Source organism: Scomber japonicus, chromosome 12 (assembly GCF_027409825.1).
Source record: "Scomber japonicus isolate fScoJap1 chromosome 12, fScoJap1.pri, whole genome shotgun sequence".
Taxonomy (NCBI): Eukaryota; Metazoa; Chordata; class Actinopteri; order Scombriformes; family Scombridae; genus Scomber; species Scomber japonicus.
The window spans coordinates 6,232,240-6,257,481 of record NC_070589.1 but is presented as its reverse complement, the minus strand read 5'-3'; the positions used below and the strand labels follow the sequence as shown (position 1 = coordinate 6,257,481).

The window sequence follows — 25,242 nt, the reverse complement described above, 5'->3', positions numbered from 1 at the left end:
CAGCATTGATAATTGCTGTGAAGAAGTTGACTCCTTTTTTGAACTGCTACAGTCTCTGTATACATTTTGTAGCGCTTCAACACATCGCTGGAACACAGTTTTCCATAACAGCGACAATCACATTAGCCACACACTAAAATCTATCTGTAATCTGTACTAGGTGGAGTTGTAGAGCAGACTCCACAAAAGTTCTCAAAGAAAATTACCAGCCAATTAGGGACACACTAGCCAAACTAGCCTCGGACTCTGATGAAAAGCCCCAAACCAAACGCGAAGCTGTTGCACTAGTCTCTAAACTTAATAAACTGGAGACAGTGATCATGACTATTTTGTGGGACAGGGTGGATTTGGCTACTGCTCTCGGTCTTTTGCGATCATTGCAATCGTATGTAGGTTCTTTACGAGACCAATTTGCAGAGCTCGAAGAATCAGCACGCTGTGTCAGTACTACACAACACTACCAATATGACATCCGACGTGTGAGAAAAAGAAAGAGATTTGTAGATGAGTCTGATGATGACAGCGATATAGTTCTTACTGACAGTAGTCAAAGATTTAAAGTTGAAACATAATACATCATTATTGACAGACTCAGTTCTTGCATTTCCAAACGAATCAATGCCTACACAGATGTCTGCGAACTCTTTGGCGTTTTATTTGAGAGGGGGTATAGTGATAGTGATGTACGTGAAAAAGCTGCTAAACTGTGCTCAACTTATCCTACAGACCTGAACAACTTATTGGCTGATGAGCTAATTCAGTTCACGCATTTTGAGGAGAGTGAGACGTCTCCTTCAAAGCTGCTGCATGGTCTTGAGAAAAATGGTCTTAAAACAACGTTTCCGAATGTGTATGTGGCATTAAGGATGTTTTTAACTTTGCCTGTCTCTAACTGTGAGGGTGAGAGGTCGTTTTCCGTTTTAAAACGTGTGAAGAATGAGCTGAGGACCACAATGTCACAGAGTAGGCTTTCAGCACTTTCCCTCCTGGCCATTGAACATGAACTGGTTAGTAATATTGATTTTGAAGATATTATAAACCAGTTTGCAAATTCGAAGTCAAGAAGGAGGCCACTGTAAGGTCTGCAAATCTGGAAATGTCAGTCAGACATGTTTAGGTTAAAATGGATTATCTCAGGTTGTATTGTCATTTCTTCTTTTTTGCCTTCCTCTGTGATATATGATTTAGTTTTTGAAAGAAATTAATATTCATATATGCTTATGTTGCACTAATTGTTGTTAACCCTGACTGTTTTGAGTTGAGGGTGATGGATTATTTTATCTCTTACATTAAGTTAAAAAATGAGCCAGATTATATATTTTTCTGATTTGAGACATGCTACTTTTCATTCAGATGAATAGCCTATGTATTGATATGTGATTGATTATAAATGTTTGTTGCACTAATTGTTGTTAACCCTGACTGTTTTAATTGAGGGTGATGGATTGTTTTATCTTTTACATTAAGATAAAAATGAGCCACATTATATATTTTTCTAATCTGAGACATGCTACTTTTTATTCAGATGAATAGCCTATGTATTGATATGTGATTGATATTTACAAATGTTTGTTGCACTCAATGTTGCTAACCCTGACTGTTTTGAATCAAGGGTGGTTGATTGTTTTATCTTTTAAATTAATTGTGTTTTATCTTTAAAATTAAGTTTAAAATGAGCCAGATTATATTGTTCTATATTCTTCTTTGTCTGAATTGAGACATTATTGTTAACCCTGACTGTTTTGAATTGAGGGTGACGGATTGTTTTATCTTTTAAATTAAGTTAAAAAATGAGCCAGATTATATATTTTTCCTGGTTTGAGACATGCTACTTTTCATTCAAATGAATAGCCTATGTATTGATATGTGATACAAGATATGAGTTTTTGTAGCAAAATAAATATCAGATTCTTTGACAGTGGTTGCCCCTTGTAGTAGTCATGCTTTACTAAGGTCATACTGATGCAGATGTGTTTTCATAATGCAAGTAGACAAGCCTTGGCGAGACACAACAATACAATGGTCGTTGGCAGCGGTGGGGGGGGGGGCCTTAAATGTTGTTGCCCAGGGGCACAGTGACGTGTTAATCTGGCCCTGGTGAGGCTTGAGAGGTCTGGTGCATATTATGTTGCACTATCGTGTCTGCACACCACGGCAACATGACCAATTTGTTTAATAAGCTCGGCAGCCAGGGGATTTTTGTTTTAGTAGGTTTTGGCTATTTACTTGTAGTCATTGTTTTTATGTATTGCTAGTTTGTACTAGGTTTTGCGGGGAGCAGGATGTAATTTGTAATGTAATTTCGACTGTAGGTTTTGGCTATTTTTATTTATTGTTTTTACATATTGCTATTATTATTTCCATTTATCATTATATATTTTATTCTTGATTTTTATTTATTAGGGCCCGAGCGCTGACCAGCGCGAAGCCCTATTGTTTTTGCCATGATTATTCTCTTTCTTTTTATTTTTCTTGTGACAAAGTAACAGCCTTTTTGAAACAGCCTTTTTTAAAAGTCACCAAAGTTTGCACGCAAGCCAGACCCGGCGAAAAATTTTATATTTTATGGTTTGCATAATTGGGCATGGCAAAATGGCTCTCTAGCGCCCCCTGCAAAATGCAAAATCAAAAAATCGAGCCCCTTGCCACAGATTGACATACAGTAACGAAATTCGGTACACATGTTCATCATGTCAAGACGCACGAAAAAGTCTCTTGGACACATACCCTAACACAGACATTGTCCCGTCTACACCAAATTGATCACACATGTAGAGGGTCCCGCCCTGAACACATCTACGCATCAATACTGCTTCAAATACACAGCGCCACCTACTGGACACAGGAAGTCAGCCTCATATGACAAACATTATCCGATTTACATGAAATTTACAGGATGTGTTCTCCACATCACACACTGCAACATGACATGTAATTGGTGGGTGATCTCTAGCGCCACCTAGTGGACACATGCAATGTGACTTAGCCCCATCACACAATGTTCATTACAAGCCCGGGTGCCAAGACGTCTACGTGCCCGCTGTGTCTGCCATGTGACTGCAGCATGCACTGACATGCACGTACGGGGCGGTGCGTGGGGGCGCGAGGGCCCGTTCATCACTGCTTGCAGTTTTAATTTCTGGTTGTGTTGTTCAAATATATTTCAAGTTGAGTTCTAGTGGTTCAATAAATGCTTGTGTTTACAAATCTATGAATAATCGTGTTTTATAATCGCGATTTCAATATCGATCAAAATAATCGTGATTATGATTTTTGCAATAATCTACCAGGCCTAACCTATGGTGATAAACATTCAAACATACAACTTGACATACAAATGAGTTGAAGATGCTGTGCTTTTATCCACCCAAATTCTTATGAAGACCTACCCCTGCTTGGCCTCTGGCTCTGACTTGAATATTTTTAGCCTAACCATCTCATTCCTTATGCCTTAACCGCACCAACAAAGGCAATGAGTACTAGCTAATCAGAGCCAGAGTAGGGGCATGTCTTCATGGAATGCAGGTGGGGGAAAATTTAAGACGAGTAGAAGAATGAGTCTGTAGCATTAGCTCCACCTATCCTCTCTGGTGGACGATCCACTGAGTGATGTAAAACGCATTATGATAGCAATGTTGATAACTATCTGGAACTTAACTTAAAGCTGCAGTTGGTAACTTTGAGAAGAGAGAGGACTTAGCATCAAATTTGAAGAAGTGCAACTGTCAGATCCCTCCCCCTCCCTTTCCGCTGTACTCTTGCCCTACCTCCAAAGTCCCTCCCACAGAGGAGGCTGACGTGTGCACGACCACGTGCACGCGACCGGTAATACATGAACTATACTCCACACAGCTAGATATAAAACGCTTTACAGTGACTTTCACATGGCTATACCTTACCTAGAAACGTGGAGATATCAGCTTCACCGAGCTGACGAGGAAGGGGGAGGGGGCTGTGTGTATGAGCAGTGATCGACAGCTGTCAGACACTCTATTAGACACAATCCTGGCTCTGATTGGTTCTTTTTTCTAGTCGCGGTGGATTCTGGCAATTTGCAGTAGGAGCAGTAGGTTGGCTAGGCTAAATGAGCCTGTTTATTTTTACAGATTACTAGTTATAGTGACAGTCTTAGCAAATATGCCAAAAAGTTACTTTACTAAGACTTACCAACTGCAGCTTTTGTTACAAAACTGTAGTTACCAGCTATTTTTCATTTTGGTCATGATTCACTTGGGTCAAAGTAGGTAGTCTGTCAGTCAAAAGTCTAGACCAGCATTCCATTGTTCCCATACTAAGGTTTTTCAGCCTTCCCTGTCTTATTTTGGTACAAAATATAACAATGAAATGTCATGGTGACCATTGTGTTGCTATTTGCCTGACAACAGTGTTTACATGACATAAAAAAGAAAGAATAGTCCCAGCATACAAGAAACATTGCTCCACATATAGGCACAAATTTGACTAAATATGGCAGTTGGGGACTAACTGGCAAGGATATATTTACTGCTTGCAATTGCAGAATACAACCATTACACTCCATGTACTCTGAAAAATAATCACCCGTCCCTGGGTGGGCTCGAACCACCAACCTTTCGGTTAACAGCCGAACGCGCTAACCGATTGCGCCACAGAGACAGATGCCACATCTTGTTCACAAGAAAGATATGGCCCTGTATTACTGTTTACACCACATCAATTTGTCAAACTGTCTTGTCAGCTGTGATTGGCCATTTCGTAATTTTCCGAGCAACAGTGTTCCTGCAACAAACAACACTTCCAGTATACTGGAAATACTGCTCCACAAACTTCAATATCTACTCCTTGAATACAATTGTTCTCAGTGAAAACTACTCTCCCGTCCCTGGGTGGGCTTGAACCACCAACCTTTCGGTTAACAGCCGAACGCGCTAACCGATTGCGCCACAGAGACAGATATTGAGTCAATTCATCAGAAAAACCTGAACCTGTGGCCTGCTACTGTTCCCACCACATCAACCTTCCTGTTTATGTCATTGTTTATCTTACTCTCACTGATAAGAATACCTTAGCATTCTCTCCCAACCTGAAGGGAACTATTCACCATTTTACAGCAGGGCACTATTGCCTCACACAAGGACATGCTGACTCTCAAATCTTCACCCACGTGCACCAGTGCAGAGTGGAAATCACAGATCGTTGCAGCCAGCAGAACCACATTCTCCACATAAAGGAGAGATGCAATCCTGTGGTAAACATGATGTCCAGATTCTTTTCATGAAAATCTAAAGTTGTTGGCTGCGTAACATCTCATCCACGTCAGAGCCCAACACCCTTGTTCAACCATTGTCAACTCAAACATGTCATACAGTAAGGCACTACATGGTAACCAGGAAGCCAACAGGAAAGGCTAACTTTCGTTTTAAATGTTGGACTTTTAAATGGATTTTATGTTTAGCATTATCAAATGAAACAAAATATCTTCCCTCCCTCCTGGTAACAACTTTGTCCTCCCTCATGGCAAGGTTGTACAGCTACAATCAGTTTGATTATCAGCTGCAGTGTAATATCGGTCTCCAAAAGTTAACTCGAGACTTTGAGGGGTTTTTTTGCGGCAAAAAACTCCTGCACGATGATGACCATTTTGTTATTTTGCCAGCAACAGTGTTAATGTAACTTACACAGAATGAAGTGATTGATTTTGATTGACATGGTGCTTATTATTATTGTTAGTTTGAATTTAATAATTGCAATTGCAGAATACATTTGTACTCTGTGTCCTCACTGAAAACTATTCTCCCGTCCCTGGGTGGGCTCGAACCACCAACCTTTCGGTTAACAGCCGAACGCGCTAACCGATTGCGCCACAGAGACTGATGTATGATGTAGATGTGCCAAGCGGAGTGCAGCTGCAGCGGTCACTGCGGCAAAAACCAGGACATGGAAGGAGTTCGGTGAGGCCATGGAGAATGACTTCCGGACAGTTTCGAAGAGGTTATGGACCACCATCCGGTGTCTCAGGTGAGATCTGCTCCGAGTTCCTCAAGGCCCTGGATGTTGTGGGGCTGTCATGGTTGATACGACTCTGCAGCATTGTGTTGACATTGGGGGCAGTGCCTCTGAATTGGCAAACTGGGGTGATGGTCCCTCTTTTTAAGAAGGGGGACCGGAAGGTGTGCTTGTGGATTGGTTCATCGCAGTGTGTGAAGCGGCTGGGATGAAAATCAGCACCTCTAAATCCAAGTCCATGGTCTTCAGCCGGAAAACGGTGAAGTGCACTCTCCAGGTCGGGGATGAGATCCTGTCCCAAGTGGAGGAGTTCAAGTACCTTGGGGTCTTGTTCACGAGTGACGGAAGGATGGTGCGTGAGATCGACAGGCGGATCTGTCATGGTGAAGAGGGAGCTGAGTCGAAAGGCAAAGCTCTTGATTTACCAGTCGATCTTCGTTCCTACCCTCACCTATGGTTATGAGCATTTGGGTAGTGACCGAAAGAACAAGATTGTGGGTACAAGTAGCCGAAATGAGCTTCCTCCATAGGGTGGCTGGGCTCTCCTTTAGAGACAGGGTGAGAAGCTCGAACATCCGGGAGGAGCTCAGAGTAGACCCGCTGCTCCTTCGCGTTGAGAGGAGCCAGATGAGGTGGCTCAGGCATCTAGTTAGGATGCCTCCAGGACGCCTCCCTGGTGAGGTGTTCAGGGCACATCCCACTGGGAAGAGACCCTGCAGAAGACCCAGGACACGCTGGATACACTATGTCTCTCGGATGGCCTGGGAACGCCTCGGGATCCCCCGGGAGTAACTGGATGAAGTGGCTGGGGAGAGGGAAATCTGGGCTTCCCTGCTTAGGCTGCTGCCCCAGCGACCCAACCCTGGATAAGCAGCAGAAGACGGACGGACGGACGGAAGAAGAGTGCACACTGCAGTTACAAAACACTAGATGATTCTTTTGTTTACAGTAAGTTTCCAATTGACTACTGAAACAAGTTATTGTTACATTATTTTGCTAATAAATTATTTAATTTTGACAGTAGTGTGGTACATTGCAAACAACTGATGGAGATTATATCACTCATGATTAGTCTAAAAATAGCATAGGCATCTGTGCTGAAAGGACCCAAAAAAAAGGATTGCTAATGAAATTGTGACGAGAATTATTTCCTGCTTGCAATTAGAGAATACACTCAACTGAAAACTATTCTCCCGTCCCTGGGTGGGCTCGAATCACCAACCTTTCGGTTAACAGCCGAATGCGCTAACCGATTGCGCCACAGTGACAGAAATCACAAACTAGTTGTCACTCTCTCTCAACCTGAAGGGAATTATTCACCACTTTACAGCGGGGCACCATGGCCAGCAGAACCACATTCCCAAAAGCAGAGATGCAATCCTGTGGTAAACACACAAAACAATGTCCAGATTCACCCTTGTTCAACTTTTGTCAGTCCCAAACATGATGTCATCCAGTAAGTTACTAGATAGTAATCGGGTAGTTGACAGGAAAGTCTAACTTTCATTTAAAAAGATGGGCTTTTAAATGGTCTTTACTTTTAACATTGCAAATGAAGAGAGATATCCTCCCATCCTACTGGTAACATCTTTGTCCTCCTTCATGGAGCTTCAGCTGTTTGGCCACTGTAGCGCAATGTTGGTCTGCATTGCTCCAAAAGTTGACTCTGTAAGTGGAGCCATGCTTCAAGTGTTGTATGTTACACAAACAGTGTAACATACAACACTTGCTCCACATTTGAGGAAGATGGCACTTCTTCTTGACAGTTTGTGAACAACAAGGAATTATGAACTGTGTGCAATTGCAGAATACAGTTGTTACACTCCATATTCTCACTGAAAACTATTTTCCCGTCCCTGGGTGGGCTTGAACCACCAACCTTTCAGTTAACAGCCAAATGCGCTGACCGATTGCGCCACAGAGACAGACAATACAAAATAATAATCAGAAAAACCTCTGCCTATATTACTATTACACCACATCAATCTTCCGGTCAATCTCTTTCTCTATCTCACGCTCACTGATAAGCAACGTTACAGAATGAAGAGAAATATCCTCCCCCTTTGTCCTCCCTCATGGCAAAGCTGTACAACTCCAATCAGCTCCATCACTCTGGGTATTTCGGGGGGTTTTGCAGCCAAAAACACTGCATGTTGGTGGCCATTTTGTTATTTTCCCAGCAACAGCATTCACATAACATACAACACTTGAAAGAACACTCCCAGTATACGGGAAACATTGCTCCACAAATTCTGTTAATATGGCACTTCTTATTATTAATTTGTGGCTGACTGGCAAGGACACATACTGCCTAAAGCAGCAGACTACATTTCTAACACTCCATACTCTGACTGAAAACTATTCTGCCGTCCCTGGGTGGGCTTGAACCACCAACCTTTCGGTTAACAGCCGAACGCGCTAACCGATTGCGCCACAGAGACAGATACCACAGTTTACAGACAAGAAAAACATCTCTTTGTAAACCTAAACACACTACCCTTATTCAACATTTTTGCAGCACCACTGCACCACCTGGTCTGAATATGGTCTTCATAAAGGGGTTAGGGCTGCGCTAGTAGATAATGCACTGATGCTCCCAGGGATAATATTGTAGATATACTTATGTACACATGACAACTAAGCTGACGTTGGTTGCTATGCAAAGTATAAGAAATAAGCTTACTTGAGAAAGCTAATTGTAATCTGATTACTTCAGTGCACGTAAATACAGCTATTGTAAGAGTGGGATTGCAGTGGTGTTAACATGAGTTTCTCATGGCTCTTAGACACGACCTGCTAGTTGCTGGTGCACACAATAACTACCCTGGACATTAAAAAGCAAATGATTTGAAAAACATTCCTGCAGGCAGTTACAGTAGTATTACTTGACAAACATATTAGTACCTACACTGTTATTTTTGATCTAATGGAGTGGACTTTGCGCAGGACATCAAAACGTTCCAGTAATTGTGACAATTTACAAGCATTTTGCATTTTTGAGTTGATTAAAGTAATCTTGAAGATCTTTGTTTTGTTCTTCTTGACAGCACCTATAGTGATAGATGAGTTGAAGATGTTATTTTTATTCCAACCCACATTCTGTGACAACACACATTCTCTAATATTTTTACCCTAACCATCACATTCCTTATGCCTAAACCCAACCAACAAAGGCAATGAGTACTAGCCAATCAGAGGCAGAGTAGGGCATGTCTTCATGGAATGCAGGTGGGGAGAAAAGATTTGATGAGTTGAAGAGTGAGTCTGTTGCGTTCACTCCGACTATCCTCTCTGGTGGACCATCCACTGAGTGATGGAAAACACATGATGAAAGCAACGTTAGCAGCTATTTAGAACTTACCTTAGCTCAAATTTTAAATTAAATTGTAAAATTGTACTAACTTCCACTCCAATGTTTGCGGATTTTATTATGTTTGATGTACTGTTGTTGTTTTTTGTCTTGTGAGGTGTCCTCAGTACTTTGAAAGGTGCCTATAAATACAATGCATTCATTGTTGTTATTATTATTAGTACAAAGTAGTTCAGTATAATATAAAATAAATTTAGACTAGAAATGTGCATTTAACTGTGCATGTTAAATTTGTCATTAGGCTATTACCACCTGATTTTCATTTTTATCATGATTCAGTTGGGTCACAGTGGGTACCCTGTCAGTCAAGTTGAGGAGGTACATGTGAATGGTCAAAAGTCTAGACTAGCGTTCCACTGTGTCCACACTATGGTTTTTCAGCCTTCCCTGAAGGTTTGTTACAACCCCATTTGTACTAGCCACAGTGAAAATGTGTGTAAAATATTTAACTTATGTATGCATGTATGATCATCATGCAATGCTTTATTGTACATGGCTCCAGGGTAGTGACATCCACTACAGCTCCTGCATTATTACAGTGGCAGCCATATCATTATTTGGCTCGTAACAGTGTTCATAGAACATACTGGGAAAAATGCTGCACATATAGCCACAAATTTGATTAAACAATTATTTTTTGATGCTTGCAAATGCACAATAAAATTGTTACACTTCATTTCCTCTGGAAAACATACAATCGTCCCTGGGTGGGCTTGAACCACCAACCTTTCGGTTAACAGCCGAACGCGCTAACCGATTGCGCCACAGAGACAGGTACCACCCCTTTATTCAAGGACAATATGTCACATAAATCTTCCTTTCAATCTCATTCTCTACCTTGCATGCTGTGACCGATAAAGCATAATTGTCATGCTCTCCCAATTTGAAGGGAACTATTCACCATTTTCTAGCAGACAAGGATGTGCTGACTCTCAAACTCCCTCTGAAAATCATAAGTTGTTGACTACGGCACAACCCTGGCAGAGCCCAACACCCTTGCTCAATGTCTGTCAGCCCCAAACATGATCTCATGCAGCAAAGCAAGCACAGTAATGTGAATGCCTTATTTCTTCTATTTACCTGGTGACTGGCACAAACGATTGCTGCTGTGATAAAAGTCTAGAGCTGCAAATCTTGTCCAGAGTACTATAAACTGCTGTGCAGTGCAATATAATCCAGAGGAAATACTATCTGTACGCTGAGACTGTTCATGGTTAAGTCATTACTGCTAAAAATGAACTGTCAGGCTCATGTATGATCCCATGGCTCAGCTTGATCATAAATCTGTTGTGGCCTTATAATGATGAGTTTTTAACATTACTGCCATTTCTGGAGAGTTAGAGCACACAATACAACACAGAAAAAATGTGGAAAGAAGACATTCAGTATTATTTATTTAGCAAAACTCTGATCCATTGTTTTGCAGTGATGCAGTTATTTGGCTAACAAAGGTAATAAATCATGGCCGCCATAGTCTTCTTACAGCTCTGCTGGATGTTTGAGTGGTCAGGCAATGGGGATTTCTTAAAGTTTTCCAGACCTTTTTCTCATATTTCAGGTGGTTGTGTAGGTCTCAGTCTCTTGACATTTCTTTGATTTACTTCTCTTCCTGTCTAAGATTATAACACAGTTGTCATTTGATGATGCCGTTTAAAAATTAGAGTGTTTATTTAATGCAATCCAATGCAAACATGCCAGAATCTTTGGTGCAAAAATAGAGATTGGATAGAGGCCTGGATCTAGCTATTTGTTGTTTTTCCAATTATTCTTAGAGCCATTCTATCCAGTATCCTTGCAACCACAAAGTACTGCACTCCTTCTGGCCTCACGATACCTAGCTGTTACTTTAAGAGCTCATATTCCATGTACCCAACCTCCCCTCCCCCAGGGATTACAGCTGAACCTTTCTGAATGTGGGACCGGTTCTAAGTGACTAAAAAGTAAAATAAAAAGCAAACAGAACAGAAGAATAAAAGAGATATTTGAGTAATTTATACTTGTAAGTACTTTCTTGTCTCTTTTTTCTCCCTTCCTCTGCCACTGTCAGGCTGTGTTTGCACAAGGGTGCGTTACAGCTCTACCCTCCCCCCACTGTCCATACACACAGTGCAACTCCGGAGTACACGTATAGCAGTGATAGTAAAACGGTGTCAAGAATGGTTACAAAAGCTGACAACACAGGTATCAATGGAAACTGAAAACCGCTGTATTGAGTACACATTGAACTGGTAAACACTATCAATTAAGAGTATTGGTATCATTAAAACACTCATCACTGTCATTCCTCCCCGCATACAAGAAGTACTACTCCTCTTTATTTGCCCACAGATTTGACTAAGGATTGTTTTTGTTATAAACAATTCATGACTGACAAGGATTGATTTACTATTTGTAGAATACACTCAACATTCTCTCAATAAAATGACTTCCCGTCCCTGGGTGGGCTCGAACCACCAACCTTTCGGTTAACAGCCGAACGCGCTAACCGATTGCGCCACAGAGACAGATGCGCTATTTCACTCACAAGTGGAATATATATGTGAAAGCTGAAATGACAGTATGTATGCATGCGCTCTGTCATAGGCTATGTTTGAGGACATTGAGGACAACTTGTGCAATTGGGGATAAAAGCCATGTCTCCATTTAGGAAAGGGCTATGGCTATGGTTATGGTTAACTTAAGGTTAGGGTTGGGGCTCCAGAAAATGAATGCTAGACTACATAATGTCCTCAAAAGTGACCATGGTCTGGTGTGTGTTTTTTTTATTTGTGGGGACCATTTTTGGTATAAACACTGACCTTGTCATCAGGACCAAAGCCTGGTCCTAATGTGGCAAAACATCATTTCTGACATCTTGGTTGGGGGTAAGGTGTCAGTTAAGGTTATGTTAAGGTTAGGCATAAATTAGTTACGATTAAGGTTATAAAAATGAATGGAGTCAATTCAAGGTCCTAACAAAATAGTTGCGCAAACCTATATATGTGTGTGTTTGTGTGTGTTTTTTAGGGGTAGGGGGATTACAGGTCTTATTGGGGGGAATGTGCCATAATATGTTGATGTGGGGCATCATGTTGTGTTTGGATCTGTGTGTGATGCTACACATTAAGCAGTGTTCTAAATGAACTTTTTTATCCACTAGATTTTAGATTCTCCAAGCCACTCAATGTTGTCACAAGGCAGTTATCTCCTCTTGCGTAACATTAAGTTGCTACTGTTACTGTAAGCTACTCTCTTTACACCCAGAATGAAACACCGCATTTTAGAGCCATTCTATCCAGTATCCTTGCAACCACAAAGTACTGCACTCCTTCTGCCCTCACGATACCTAGCTGTTACTTTAAGAGCTCATATTCCATGTACCCAACCTCCCCTCCCCCAGGGATTACAGCTGAACCTTTCTGAATGTGGGACCGGTTCTAAGTGACTAAAAAGTAAAATAAAAAGCAAACAGAACAGAAGAATAAAAGAGATATTTGAGTAATTTATACTTGTAAGTACTTTCTTGTCTCTTTTTTCTCCCTTCCTCTGCCACTGTCAGGCTGTGTTTGCACAAGGGTGCGTTACAGCTCTACCCTCCCCCCACTGTCCATACACACAGTGCAACTCCGGAGTACACGTATAGCAGTGATAGTAAAACGGTGTCAAGAATGGTTACAAAAGCTGACAACACAGGTATCAATGGAAACTGAAAACCGCTGTATTGAGTACACATTGAACTGGTAAACACTATCAATTAAGAGTATTGGTATCATTAAAACACTCATCACTGTCATTCCTCCCCGCATACAAGAAGTACTACTCCTCTTTATTTGCCCACAGATTTGACTAAGGATTGTTTTTGTTATAAACAATTCATGACTGACAAGGATTGATTTACTATTTGTAGAATACACTCAACATTCTCTCAATAAAATGACTTCCCGTCCCTGGGTGGGCTCGAACCACCAACCTTTCGGTTAACAGCCGAACGCGCTAACCGATTGCGCCACAGAGACAGATGCCCTATTTCACTCACAAGTGGAATATATATGTGAAAGCTGAAATGTACATGCTCTGCATATGGACTGAATTTTTCTTCAATAAGTGTAAATTCAGTTTGGGGAAGACTACTAATCAAACTACTAAAAACAAAGAGAGAGTATGTATGCATGCGCTCTGTCATAGGCTATGTTTGAGGACATTGAGGACAACTTGTGCAATTGGGGATAAAAGCCATGTCTCCATTTAGGAAAGGGCTATGGCTATGGTTATGGTTAACTTAAGGTTAGGGTTGGGGCTCCAGAAAATGAATGCTAGACTACATAATGTCCTCAAAAATGACCATGGTCTGGTGTGTGTTTTTTTTATTTGTGGGGACCATTTTTGGTATAAACACTGACCTTGTCATCAGGACCAAAGCCTGGTCCTAATGTGGCAAAACATCATTTCTGACATCTTGGTTGGGGGTAAGGTGTCAGTTAAGGTTATGTTAAGGTTAGGCATAAATTAGTTACGATTAAGGTTATAAAAATGAATGGAGTCAATTCAAGGTCCTAACAAAATAGTTTTAGTAGTTTTATTGTACATGTATATGAATAATAATGTGTATGTGTGCTGCTATGCAACCTGTATACCCGAGGCAAATTTCTCCCAAGAGACAATAAAGAATAATCTTATCACTTATCATATTTTGATACACTTTACCTTCTGATAGAGGTCATACCACTTTTGATGAATTGGGGGTGGTCTCTTACCTCAGCCCCACCATCACCTCTTCCATGGCCTTGTGGCTCTTACGTTTTGTGCTCATCTAAAGATAATGTAAATGTAAATTTGGTAGCGTTATATATTGCTAGCTATTCTGACTGAAGTGGCCATATAACATAATGTGGCACTCAATAACAAAATGATAAAATGATGGAAATATAATGATGGGAATATACTGTATATGAAAAATGTTTACTTACTTTGAGTAGTTGCTTGAGCATTGTTCTCCTATCATACGTAATCCAATCACAATGGAGAGAAAGGACATGATTTGTGATGTCCAATGTCCTACCCTGCATAATATGCCTACATCCAGTCTCACATCAGAAAGTGACTACCATGAAAGGATGATAAGATTGGATCTTAAACAGACGAGGACATTATTGGTGCAGGAATAAAAATACTCATATTTTCTGAGTGACACATGCCCGGCTAGCTCAGTCGGTAGAGCATGAGACTCTTAATCTCAGGGTCGTGGGTTCGAGCCCCACGTTGGGCGCTACCATTTTCCCCCCTCCACATTTATGATTGTGATGTACATTTTCCATACTCAATATTCTACTGCTACTGAATAAATAGGAATGCACTACATATAAGATCAAAATCTTAAATTAAGAGAAACACAACTGGCCCTATGGTTGACTCGCAACACTGAAGCTGAACACATTCATGGAGATGACATTAGACTTCAGGAGGAAATCCCTCAACAAGCTCAACAGCATTATGCCGACTGTGGAATACTTCAGGTATCTGAGACCTATAATTCCCCAAAACCTGAAGTGGATTGATAAGACCAGTAGTACTGATAAAACAATACTCATCCCTTTACCCTTACTATTTGCACTAACATAGTTTACCATGATAGTTTGACCTGTATATACATATTGTATGTTGTTGTGTGTATATACTTTCATTTTATATGTACTATTTTCTTGCTCTTCTTCTACCTTTTTGCCTAGTAGTAGCTTTGTGTTTATATCTGCTTTTCTCTGTTAGTCTGCTGTACTTGTTCACCTGTAAGTCTCCAGTATATGTATCCTTCAGTATAATATATCAGAGTCCTTTGAGAGCCACTGGAAACTAAAGTCAAGTTCCTTGCTACACACTTGTGAAAGTCAAAAGTGTTTCCGCCCGGTTTCGAACCGGGGACCTTTCGCGTGTTAGGCGAACGTGATAACCACTACACTACGGAAACTGGTGCCACAATCATCTGGTGAGTAAGATTAAATACGGAGGCTTGTCAGCAGCATAACACCACATCTTAACAGATCATGGATCTGATGCCATTGAAATGAAATAAGACGTTTTATGGAATGAACGTGCAGTGTTGTGTACTGAAAAACAAATGCCCAGTTGCACCCTATGGTTGCGTAATTTAAAGAGTTATGACATAACTAGTTACCAAGCGTTGGTGGTATAGTGGTTAGCATAGCTGCCTTCCAAGCAGTTGACCCGGGTTCGATTCCCGGCCAACGCAAACCCTTTTTCATTTTAACCCTTTCTACTCATTGATTATACATTTAATCTAATTCTCATTATACTAACACAATGGGTATCACTGACGGCACCAGTACAAGTACTATATAAAAGCACTGAGGAGTAGTAGCAATGTTTCCTCTGAATGCTTGAGTTCACCAGGGAGGAGAATGGTGGGAGAGCATAGTTAAGGCATGCCCTTAACTAAATGTGAGGGCTGTAGGTTTGTTAGTGGCTGTTCAAGCAACTAACTTGCATTCTGAAATCCCCAGGCAATTGGTAGGCTGGGAGATCTCAGATTGCCTGGTATCCCAAGACTAGGGTATTGTTGCCTCTGCGTCTCCCCCTCCTCTACTCTGTTCTCTGTTCTCTGTCAGTGCCTGTTAGCATGGGAGCACAGACTCCATACTGTGAACTTTCAACTCAGTCATTTAGAAAATTCACATTAGCGGAGTGGAGCAGCAAAGTAAAGCAGTATCAAACAAGAATGGCTGACCAACACACACTGCAGCACTTACACAACTGAAACCAGCACTAATGACCCAAATTGTAATATTACTACTGCTACTAATATAACAGTAACAGAAATAGCAGTACAACTACCACTAGCAGTATTATTAGTAGCTGCTGCTGCAGCAGCAGCATTACTATCCGTAACAACAGCAGCACAAACACTGATAGTAAATGTAGCTGTAATTATTGGTAGTATTAGCATTATAGCACTGGCAGTGCTAACAACAGTAGTACTTGTGATACTGAAAAATTAGTATCAGTCCAAACGTTAACAGTGATGGTAGTATTAATGAAATTGCTAGTGAGAATAGGACTAACACAATACTGCAAAGACAAACTATGTTATTCTATTTGGGTGCATACTTGTGAAATGTATTGCTTCAGCTGTTACCTCAATTTTTAATCGAGTGACAACTTCAGAAGCAAGCAGAGCCAATAACTCCATCTGTGCCTCTGTACATTTGTTTGCTATTCCAGTAAGTACACAATTATAACCTGATGTGCAGTGAGTGTAAACATAACAAGGAATAACAACCATTAAAGATATTTTTACTGATCAATAAAGAAACAAACCATAGCCTGTGTGTGTTGTTGCACTGAACCAGTTTAACAACATGTCCTCCTTATGGAGGGGTGGAGGAAACAAGTGTTTCTTAGATGCAGTGCAAATATTGATGTGCATGATTCTGCATCGAGTTATAAATGTCAGTCAACATGAATTGTTATTCTCATTCAGTAAGGAGACTGTCCTATCAAAAGCACAACAGGAGAGTGAAACCTTTTAATGCTGCAGAAATTACTAAATTATTAAATATATAAAACTTGGCCACAGAGGGCTTACTCACCCATTAGATGTTCACTTGTTGGATGAACTACTCTTGGATCTTTCTTCCATCTCTGGGTTCAGCCATAAATTGCTATTTTGAAAGAAAAAAATGTTTATATAAGTGTCCAGTTGTTGCCCAATATTCACTGTAAATCAGAAATATGTCATGTCATTAATAGTTAACATAACTGTGCTCCCATCAGCAAAATGTTAAGTGCAACCTCTCACCAGGCACCCCCATTTTATCCATAAGATAATTGTATCTTTTAATGTTTCGAATTTTACTATTATTGGGTTTTAATATTATTTTTCACATTGTATATTTTTTGTTTCCAATTCTTACTGTTGAATGTTTGTTTTTATGTAAAGCACATTGCGTTGCTCCTTGGTATGAAATGCGCTATATAAATAAAGCTGCATTACCTTGCCTTACCTAGAGTGTCCCAGGAATTAGACAGTGTCGTTTAACCGGTTAAAAAAACGTTTGTAGCACAATGCTAGCAATATGCTACCACTATTTCACGTTATCAAGCCCACTTAGCTAAGCTATTTGTTAGCCAAGTTTAAAAAAATAACCCTTTCAAGTACGCAGTCGAATGTCATGCAAGTTGGAGGAAAACTCAGTTTAAGCTACACCACTTCATTGGCTAATTGTGTTAGCTTAATTTTGCTAAGCGTTAGCATCAAGTGAGCGTCGACAAACCTGTTCACTTCGTTTCCTAATTCAGCAGATGTCCCAATCTCCAATTGACGAAAATAGTTTGTAACACAGTTTACTGGGAATAAAAACTAAACTGTGTCGTCTATTTTGATTTATTTCACGGACAACTTCATGTGACGTCCTTATAACAAACATTTCGCAGCTTGTCCGCTCCATGGTCCGCTCCCAGCAACACTTTCACCAACACACAATCACATGACCAGAGAGCGCCTTCAAGTGCATCAGTATTACACACCTGCAGGTTAACTCACCCTAATATAGTTACATTCATTTACTGTATTACCGTGTTTTAGCTATGACATGTTATGACATGTTTATTCCATGGTGTTTTCGGTCCACTTAGTGTGATTAATCACAAATTTGTAGTTTATATTGTGCTAATTTGTTATTAAGTTGTGTTTTATCAGTTTGAACATAGAACATTGAGGGCTATTTATTATTACTCCATCATAGGAGTACTATAAGGCTGCCTAGTAAAAAGCACCAGATGTCCCAGATTGGAAACTCGGAGAAAATCATGCAATCCCTGCACATTTTATAATGATGACAGTGATATCTCACCTAATGACATTTCAAAGAGTTTAAAGTTATCATATTGTTAAGATATTATTTCCTCATCAAAGTCATTTAAAAATATGTTTAATGCTTTGAAATGAGAAATATATAGCGTAAAGAAATATATAAATATGAAGTTAATGGAGAGAGAGACACTTTATATTCTTATAGGTTTAAAGAAAAAAGATTAACTAAAAAAGAAGATAGCTGTGTTTCTTTCATCATTAAAGTAGGATTTTTCTTCTTGTATTAGAATTTAGAGTGGGGAAACTGAGATTTATGATAGACACTGTGACACCACAAGATGGTGCAATTACTCCACTTTTGTTCTATGGCTCTGCAAACTCTGGGACAGTGGAGCTAACTTTTCACTACTCTAGGAAAATGATTGCAAATAAAATTGAACTAAAAACACTTTTAATACACTTTTCAATACCCATTGAGAAAGGGGTGTTCTGAAAAGTTTCCCTACCTCCTCAGGATGACCTACCAATAACCTACCTTAAAGAAATCATGGTAGTTCATCCCGTCAAGTAGTGTAGCGCATCCTGTCATGCTGGAAATATCTATCAGAATGACCTACTACCCATCATACTATGCTTAAACCATGGGTAACACATACTGTCAGGTAGGAAATATCAGAATGACTTACTTATGCAGTAAATGATAAATCAGCTTAGTGGGTTAGGTTATGCAGGTGTGTGTGTATGTGTTTGGCTGATATAACAGTTTTGACCCATACTTGAAAAGACACTTGCTTGGGCACACAGCAGGACTGGACAGATGACAGATGTATTTGGCTATCGTACTACCATATTTATTTGGCCAGCAATGTAATAATGTTGCAATTATTATTATATTGCTAAAACTGTTTACATGCTGACAGCTGGACTCGGTTGCACCCTGGGTTCACACTGTGTGTAGTGATCATGTTTTGTGCATTATACTGTATTAATATCATTGCAGTAAATGAGGGAATGGATTACAATCTGTGCAGGTGTATTGTGACCACTGACTCTACATTGTATGTGATGTGATATTGTGTGCAGCTTTGTATTTTGTATGTGTATTGTGTGTTTTTTGCTTTGCACTGTTTGTTATTGTCCTGTTATACGTTGTATGATTGACCTACTGAGAACTGCAGATGCAAATGAACTATAAACTAACTCTGTATCGGTACATCAAGTGGTAACGTCCCAATAAACAACTTACTTCTATTATAGGCTACCTGTTCACTGTATTATAGTTTTGGCATTAAAGGCATATTACATCAAAAAAAAAAAAAAAAAAAAAATCTTTGCTTTGACAGTGATTTTAGGGGACCCCTGTGAGGGACCTCGTTTTCAACCACGTGCAATAAAAATCAACGTATCACGTGACACAGGCGCAACATGGTTGTCATGGAAACGAGCTCATCTTCCAACAGCGTCGGGTCTTGCAGCTGCAGCAGAGTCCCCAGTCAGGAAGACAGAGGGGGATATTCGACGTTATTTCATTTACGGTGAGTATAATTCTTTCACAGAGCTTCTGAACTGAGTCACAGTGTAACAGCAAGACATGTTTAAGGGTAAAAAAGCAGACAAAGGTGAGATAGCATGCAGTAGTTGGTTGCGGTGTCAGTGCCAGCCGCCTATACTGTCACGGTAAACAAACTGTGGCAATACTTCCGTTCAGAACCTACAAATTAAAAACTTACCTACAAGCTACGGCTGGTTTACAGAATAGTGCGACACAATTTTAAAGCAGGGGCTGTAAATTAAAAACATAAAATGACAGTAGAAGTGGTAATAACGTATGTGTTAAATAGTGAACGTATATTTGCTTCGTCTTTAGTAAACGTGCTTTCATTTTGAAGGCAAAAGTCAACCTTATAGTGATGGCTTGATGCTGCAGCCACATCCTGAAAGACATCAATGTCCCTACCAGTGTCTTCTGCCCTCAAACCATCAACCATCAAATATATATGGATGTTATTATCACTGTTACACACTAGTTACCAGCTGTGCCTGTCACACACACACACACACACACACACACACACACACTGTACACACTGTGTGTAGCTCCACTCAAGCTAAATGTTGGGATGAATCAGATTTTGTATTTGGTTAGGAGAACATGTGACCTCTAGAAAGAAAAAGCACACACATGTTAAAGGAACACTGGTTATTTCACTGAATTAGATCAACTGCGCTAACTGCTGTTACACATTCCCTCACAGGTCATCATGCAGGATAACAGGAATGGGATGATGCCATTCCCACCGCCCATCGGCAACGACAGGGTCATCTGGGAATTGCCGAAGGTAAATCATTATCAGACAGACTCTTTTGTCACTAATAAAATGAGCAGTATATATAGTAAGTGTAATATAGGCTCATTACCACTGTGAGAGTGAGAATGGTAGAGGCGGCACTGTCTAGAAGACCTGAAGTTTATTAGGAACCTGTGGCATTCTATCTAACTTTCTCAGATGGCCAAATCACTGTCAGATCAGGGTAATTATGGGCTGTTACAGCCAGCTATCCTATCAGAGCTTTTGCCAATGAACTGTATCTTTATGCTTTCTGGGTCATCTCCAAATAATACATTAAGGCACCGTTTTTTACAGGAACCTTTGATTTTGTCTGCAACTTTGGCTTCTACAGCGTCACAGGTTCTCAGTGTAGTCTGTCTTAGGAAACACCCAGTGGTTCTACATAGAATATATGCAAGTACAAGAATAGATTTAAAAATGTGAAAGTAGGTCAAAAAGTTTGTTTTAAATAATCATTAATCCACCATAAAGTCAGTTTCCTTCCATTTTAACTGCCATTGAAAAGGTCCAAAGTCTTATGATAAAAGCACACAATTTTGCAGGTGCAATGTATCACCTGCAAACTCAAGCTGACCTTCATCTTTTTGGCAACAGCAAACTACACCTAGAGTTGCAACTATTACTCAGTGAATCGATTAGTTGTCAGCTATTAAATTAATCTGCAACTATTCTGATAATTTTCAATATATTCAAATAATTTTCAAGTTATTTTCAAATAACAGTAAGTTGAATATCTTTAGGTTGTAAACTGTAGGTTGGGACAAAACAAGACATTTGAATGCATCATCTTGGGCTTCTGGAAACAGAAAATTACATTTTTCACTTCATTAATCAAGAAAATAATAGTCAGATGAATTAATAAAAAAATAGTAATCGTTAGCTGCAGCTCTAAATATATCCAGAATATTTTGATTCATAAATTACACAAAAGTGAAAGCTGTAAGATGTTGCAGTACCATAGTGGCCAGTTTAAGTGTGTTTCTTGTTATCAGAGATTGACTCAGCCCAGTTTATTGTTTCCCAGTTACAGTGAAATATTGACACATGCAGCATAGTGGAGTTACTAAGGAATTATCTTTGCATGACAACACGTAGTACCCAGCAAGATACCTGTTGACTCATACATTATGATACAAATTCAGACATATAATACGATATATTTTTATAACAGGTGTGCAGAGTAAATGTCAGTACTATATGCTGTTGTTCTTTTCAGTGTTACACACCTGCAGCTTGTGTGCAGCTGAAGATAGACTGGGACATTCAGACTAAAGCAGCCTGTAAAGACAGAGCTGTCAGGAATCAGCCGTGAGTCTTTGATGCATCATTCTCAGCTGTATTTTAAACATCACATTCAAAGCATGTCTCTTATTGAATAATACATTTCCTTTCTTTAAAGGTGGGACCGACAGAAAATGTCAAAAGTGGTGGTTGTTGGAGACCTTAATGTGGGAAAGACTTGTCTTATAAATAGGTACGTCATTGATAGGTAGCCAATCTTGACTTAACTTGTAACCCTTGAAAAATGAAGCCATGTCCATGTCTTGCAACCCCTTATTGCAGTTTGTTCATGTCTTCTGGTGGTGGAAAAAACTGAATTTGCTTTTTGCTGTTTTCAGGTTTTGTAAGGATGTATTTGAAAGAGACTACAAGGCCACCATAGGAGTGGATTTTGAGATCGAGAGGTTTGAGATATCTGGAGTACCTTTCTCTCTTCAGATGTGAGTAGTTTGTTTTCAAGAATTCAATCATGCATACATCGCTTGAGAATACTTCGGCTTCTGCTCTGCATACCCAATCGCTTCCTTTTTTCATTATATAGCTGGGATACTGCTGGGCAGGAAAAATTCAAATGCATCGCTTCTGCATACTACAGAGGTGCACAGGGTAAGACATTGTTCTAATGACTGACTTTGAATAAGTAGCTTTAACATCATGGAGAAAGGAACAATGCGGAAACTCCCTGCTCTTCTTTTACAGTCATTATCACAGTCTTTGACATGGCAGACATCAAGTCCCTGGATCATACACGGTAGGGTATAGAGTTTAAACTTTTTAACTTTGACATTGTAAATAAAGAATCATTGTTGTATTTGTTCCATAACCCTGTTTCATACAATGTCACACTGCCAGAATAAAAAAAATACTATTTGTGAGCGCTCTGCAGCTGCTCAGTAATGATGTATGTATGTATCCAAACTTAAAAGTTACATTTACTAAGAAGAAAAGGTTCAGTACAGAGAGCAGATAATTGCATACAATCTGAGGTTTTAAGATTGTAATGAGCATGAAAAACAATCTGCACTCTATTACACATACAGGCTCATATTTTACATATTGTGACATGTGCTAGGAATAATGGACTGTACCTCAGCTAAAGAACAATCTACCCAGTAATGATTCCTAGCTACAATCAACAAATGTAACCATGAAATGAATGAGGGATTACTTCAGTGTATGTTTGAACATCAAGTAATTAATGGCACAGTTTGGATTCACATCACAAACAAGAATGTCACAATGTAGAGATAAAATGTGGTCCACTTAATAGATTTCTTGGGAGCTTTCACCTGAGCCAGCCAATGATGCTAAAGGTCAAGAATGAACTTCCATGCTCCTTACATTAACAACAATAGAAATCTAGTGAAGATTTACCACTACATCTACTCTCAGTATAATGGTACCAATCTATCATTCACCTTTCCTTTCAGAACAAAGCTTTTTAGCTTTTAGAGTGGTGAAGTCTGTAGCTGGATAATCAGACTGGATTACTAAAAAGTCTCAGTAGTTAGCCAAGACATTTTTAAGCAGTTGGTATTGAACATTAGCCCTGACTAACCCTGCAACTCCTGATCTGTCATGTAAAAAATGTCATTTGTAAATGACTTTGATTTTTTTTTGTTTTTCCTCTCTAGTCAGTGGTTGGAGGAGGCCATGAGTGAAAATGAGCCTGACTCCTGTTTCATCTTCTTGGTTGGTACAAAGAGCGACCTGCTGGTGAGTGCTGAGACAAGAGTTCTGTTGAATTACATCAATTAAAATGTTCACATGCACATTTATCTTTTATCATCTCACTGTCTTCCTTTAAAGCCTGCAGAAGAAAAGCAGAGGACAGAAAGAGATGCTGTCAGGATAGCAACAGAAATGCATGCAGAGTTTTGGGCTGTTTCATCCAAAACAGGTAAAACAGAGAGTTTAACCTTTTAATGTTTGTTATGTGCATAAAGGCACAAGCAACTTAAATACAGTGCAGCAGAGAAATGCTGAAGGCGACTGTAAAAACTAGATGTTTTTTCTCATTTTTAGGTGAAAATGTGCAGGGGTTTTTCTTCAGGGTGGCAGCTTTGGCCTTTGAGAACTGCATACTGAAGGACATGGAGAATGGTGTTCCTGTTGGCATCGGACTAGGAGATAGTATCAGTAAGCAATGACTCAACAAAGAGATGTTGATGTTCATGGAAGTCTTGAGAGTATACGAATATAAAAAAAAATGTTTTGTCTTGTCAGAATCAGATCGTGCCAACCTGGAGGAGACCGCACCCCAAGATGGGAAGAGAGGCTGCTGCTGATGGAAAGAATAAGAGAAGAGAAACTCTCACGGAGAGCTGTTGAAAAGAGCTGAACCAGAACCAGAAGGAGGCTCTATTCTGAGCTTCACTTGTAGACATCAGAGCCACTGACCATCTCTCATTAGACTGAAGTGTGCCTTAGGACATCAAATTGCCATGTGTGTTTCTGCAACCCGATAAAATCATTATTGGATTGAAACTGTCAGTAGTGCATTTTAATTTGGCAGATGCCATATCTCTTAAATGCAACAATTTTCATGGCATAGCAGTCCAAAACATCACAATTAATCATACTGGATGTTATTGCTATCAAGGTGGAACACTCAGAAAACACAGTGTAAAGTAATATACTACAGTTATAACTGTATGACTAGTGTGTCTCATTGCAGTCAGTTGAGTGTATGGTCTCATATAATTTTGGTCTACTCTGCAATATCTTCAAAATAAGAAGCATCCATCATGTCCATCATTTCAAAAGGTGGATAGTAATGCCTGGACCAGATTGCATTTGGGAGCCAACACAGCTCCCTTATGAAACCTTTGTATGAATACTTTAGAGTCCATTTACTACTGTCAAAGTGTTAGTTTCTTTATACAGTATTGTGAAATATTGTCTCACCCATTTTTGTGGGTTGTACTCTGATAAAGGTATAATGAAAGTTTATAGACTGCAATTTGGGAGCAAAGTGTTTATTTGCAAGTGATATACAGTAAGTGTAAATGAGTCTATAAGCACAGTGAACTCAATGTATACAATAACATAATGTGATTTCTGTTTGACATAATGGAGCAATAGCTGTGCATTTATGACACCAGTATTTTGTCAATGCCTATTATTATTACTCAATAAAGTAGTTAATCCACTGTGTGAATGGTTATATCTGTCTGATATTCCAAATGATGGGGTATGGCTATGAAGGACACACACTCACATTTATAATAATACTTTATATACCTTATTAATGAGGACTTTCCCATCTACTGAAAAACTCTGAATGCATACAAAAGCTTAGTTTTACATTATGTGTGGTCCAGATATCTAAACAAACATGAATAAGACAAAGTAACAATGGCCATTACATTCTTACCAGCATTTCTTTTAAACATACATACATCTAATAAAAAAGTAATGATAACATATGAATGTAATTTTGGGAAATGTAT

At 39.6% G+C, this 25,242-nt stretch overlaps 1 protein-coding gene and 10 non-coding genes across 11 annotated transcripts; 3 read left to right on the top strand and 8 right to left on the bottom strand.

The window, feature by feature from the left end:
* Window positions 1–4,561: 4,561 nt before the first annotated feature.
* On the bottom strand, window positions 4,562–4,635 carry trnan-guu (transfer RNA asparagine (anticodon GUU)). The gene has a single exon. It is a non-coding gene; the product is annotated as a tRNA-Asn (tRNA).
* Window positions 4,636–4,856: 221 nt separating this feature from the next.
* trnan-guu (transfer RNA asparagine (anticodon GUU)) lies at window positions 4,857–4,930 on the bottom strand. The gene has a single exon. It is a non-coding gene; the product is annotated as a tRNA-Asn (tRNA).
* An 846-nt stretch (window positions 4,931–5,776) lies between these two features.
* Window positions 5,777–5,850, bottom strand: trnan-guu (transfer RNA asparagine (anticodon GUU)). The gene has a single exon. It is a non-coding gene; the product is annotated as a tRNA-Asn (tRNA).
* A 2,502-nt stretch (window positions 5,851–8,352) lies between these two features.
* On the bottom strand, window positions 8,353–8,426 carry trnan-guu (transfer RNA asparagine (anticodon GUU)). The gene has a single exon. It is a non-coding gene; the product is annotated as a tRNA-Asn (tRNA).
* A 1,627-nt stretch (window positions 8,427–10,053) lies between these two features.
* Window positions 10,054–10,127, bottom strand: trnan-guu (transfer RNA asparagine (anticodon GUU)). The gene has a single exon. It is a non-coding gene; the product is annotated as a tRNA-Asn (tRNA).
* Window positions 10,128–11,785: 1,658 nt separating this feature from the next.
* On the bottom strand, window positions 11,786–11,859 carry trnan-guu (transfer RNA asparagine (anticodon GUU)). Its single transcript has one exon. It is a non-coding gene; the product is annotated as a tRNA-Asn (tRNA).
* Window positions 11,860–13,276: 1,417 nt separating this feature from the next.
* Window positions 13,277–13,350, bottom strand: trnan-guu (transfer RNA asparagine (anticodon GUU)). The gene has a single exon. It is a non-coding gene; the product is annotated as a tRNA-Asn (tRNA).
* A 1,177-nt stretch (window positions 13,351–14,527) lies between these two features.
* trnak-cuu (transfer RNA lysine (anticodon CUU)) lies at window positions 14,528–14,600 on the top strand. Its single transcript has one exon. It is a non-coding gene; the product is annotated as a tRNA-Lys (tRNA).
* Window positions 14,601–15,223: 623 nt separating this feature from the next.
* Window positions 15,224–15,296, bottom strand: trnav-aac (transfer RNA valine (anticodon AAC)). Its single transcript has one exon. It is a non-coding gene; the product is annotated as a tRNA-Val (tRNA).
* Window positions 15,297–15,506: 210 nt separating this feature from the next.
* Window positions 15,507–15,578, top strand: trnag-ucc (transfer RNA glycine (anticodon UCC)). Its single transcript has one exon. It is a non-coding gene; the product is annotated as a tRNA-Gly (tRNA).
* Window positions 15,579–20,419: 4,841 nt separating this feature from the next.
* On the top strand, window positions 20,420–24,078 carry rab36 (RAB36, member RAS oncogene family). Its single transcript, XM_053329319.1, has 10 exons — window positions 20,420–20,497; window positions 21,726–21,817; window positions 21,909–21,983; window positions 22,129–22,230; window positions 22,332–22,396; window positions 22,490–22,541; window positions 23,425–23,506; window positions 23,600–23,690; window positions 23,816–23,929; window positions 24,017–24,078. Exons 1-10 carry the CDS (start codon window positions 20,420–20,422, stop codon window positions 24,076–24,078), a joined length of 813 nt encoding a protein of 270 aa, XP_053185294.1.
* The last annotated feature ends 1,164 nt before the right edge of the window (window positions 24,079–25,242 follow it).

Bases quoted from the DNA above. Each gene is read 5' to 3' on its own strand.
- rab36 (XM_053329319.1), top strand. From the start codon at position 20,420: ATGCAGGATAACAGGAATGGGATGATGCCATTCCCACCGCCCATCGGC. The intron at 21,818-21,908 runs GTGAGTCTTTGA...CTTTCTTTAAAG, and splicing joins AGAGCTGTCAGGAATCAGCC to GTGGGACCGACAGAAAATGT. The intron at 23,691-23,815 runs GTAAAACAGAGA...TCTCATTTTTAG, and splicing joins GGCTGTTTCATCCAAAACAG to GTGAAAATGTGCAGGGGTTT.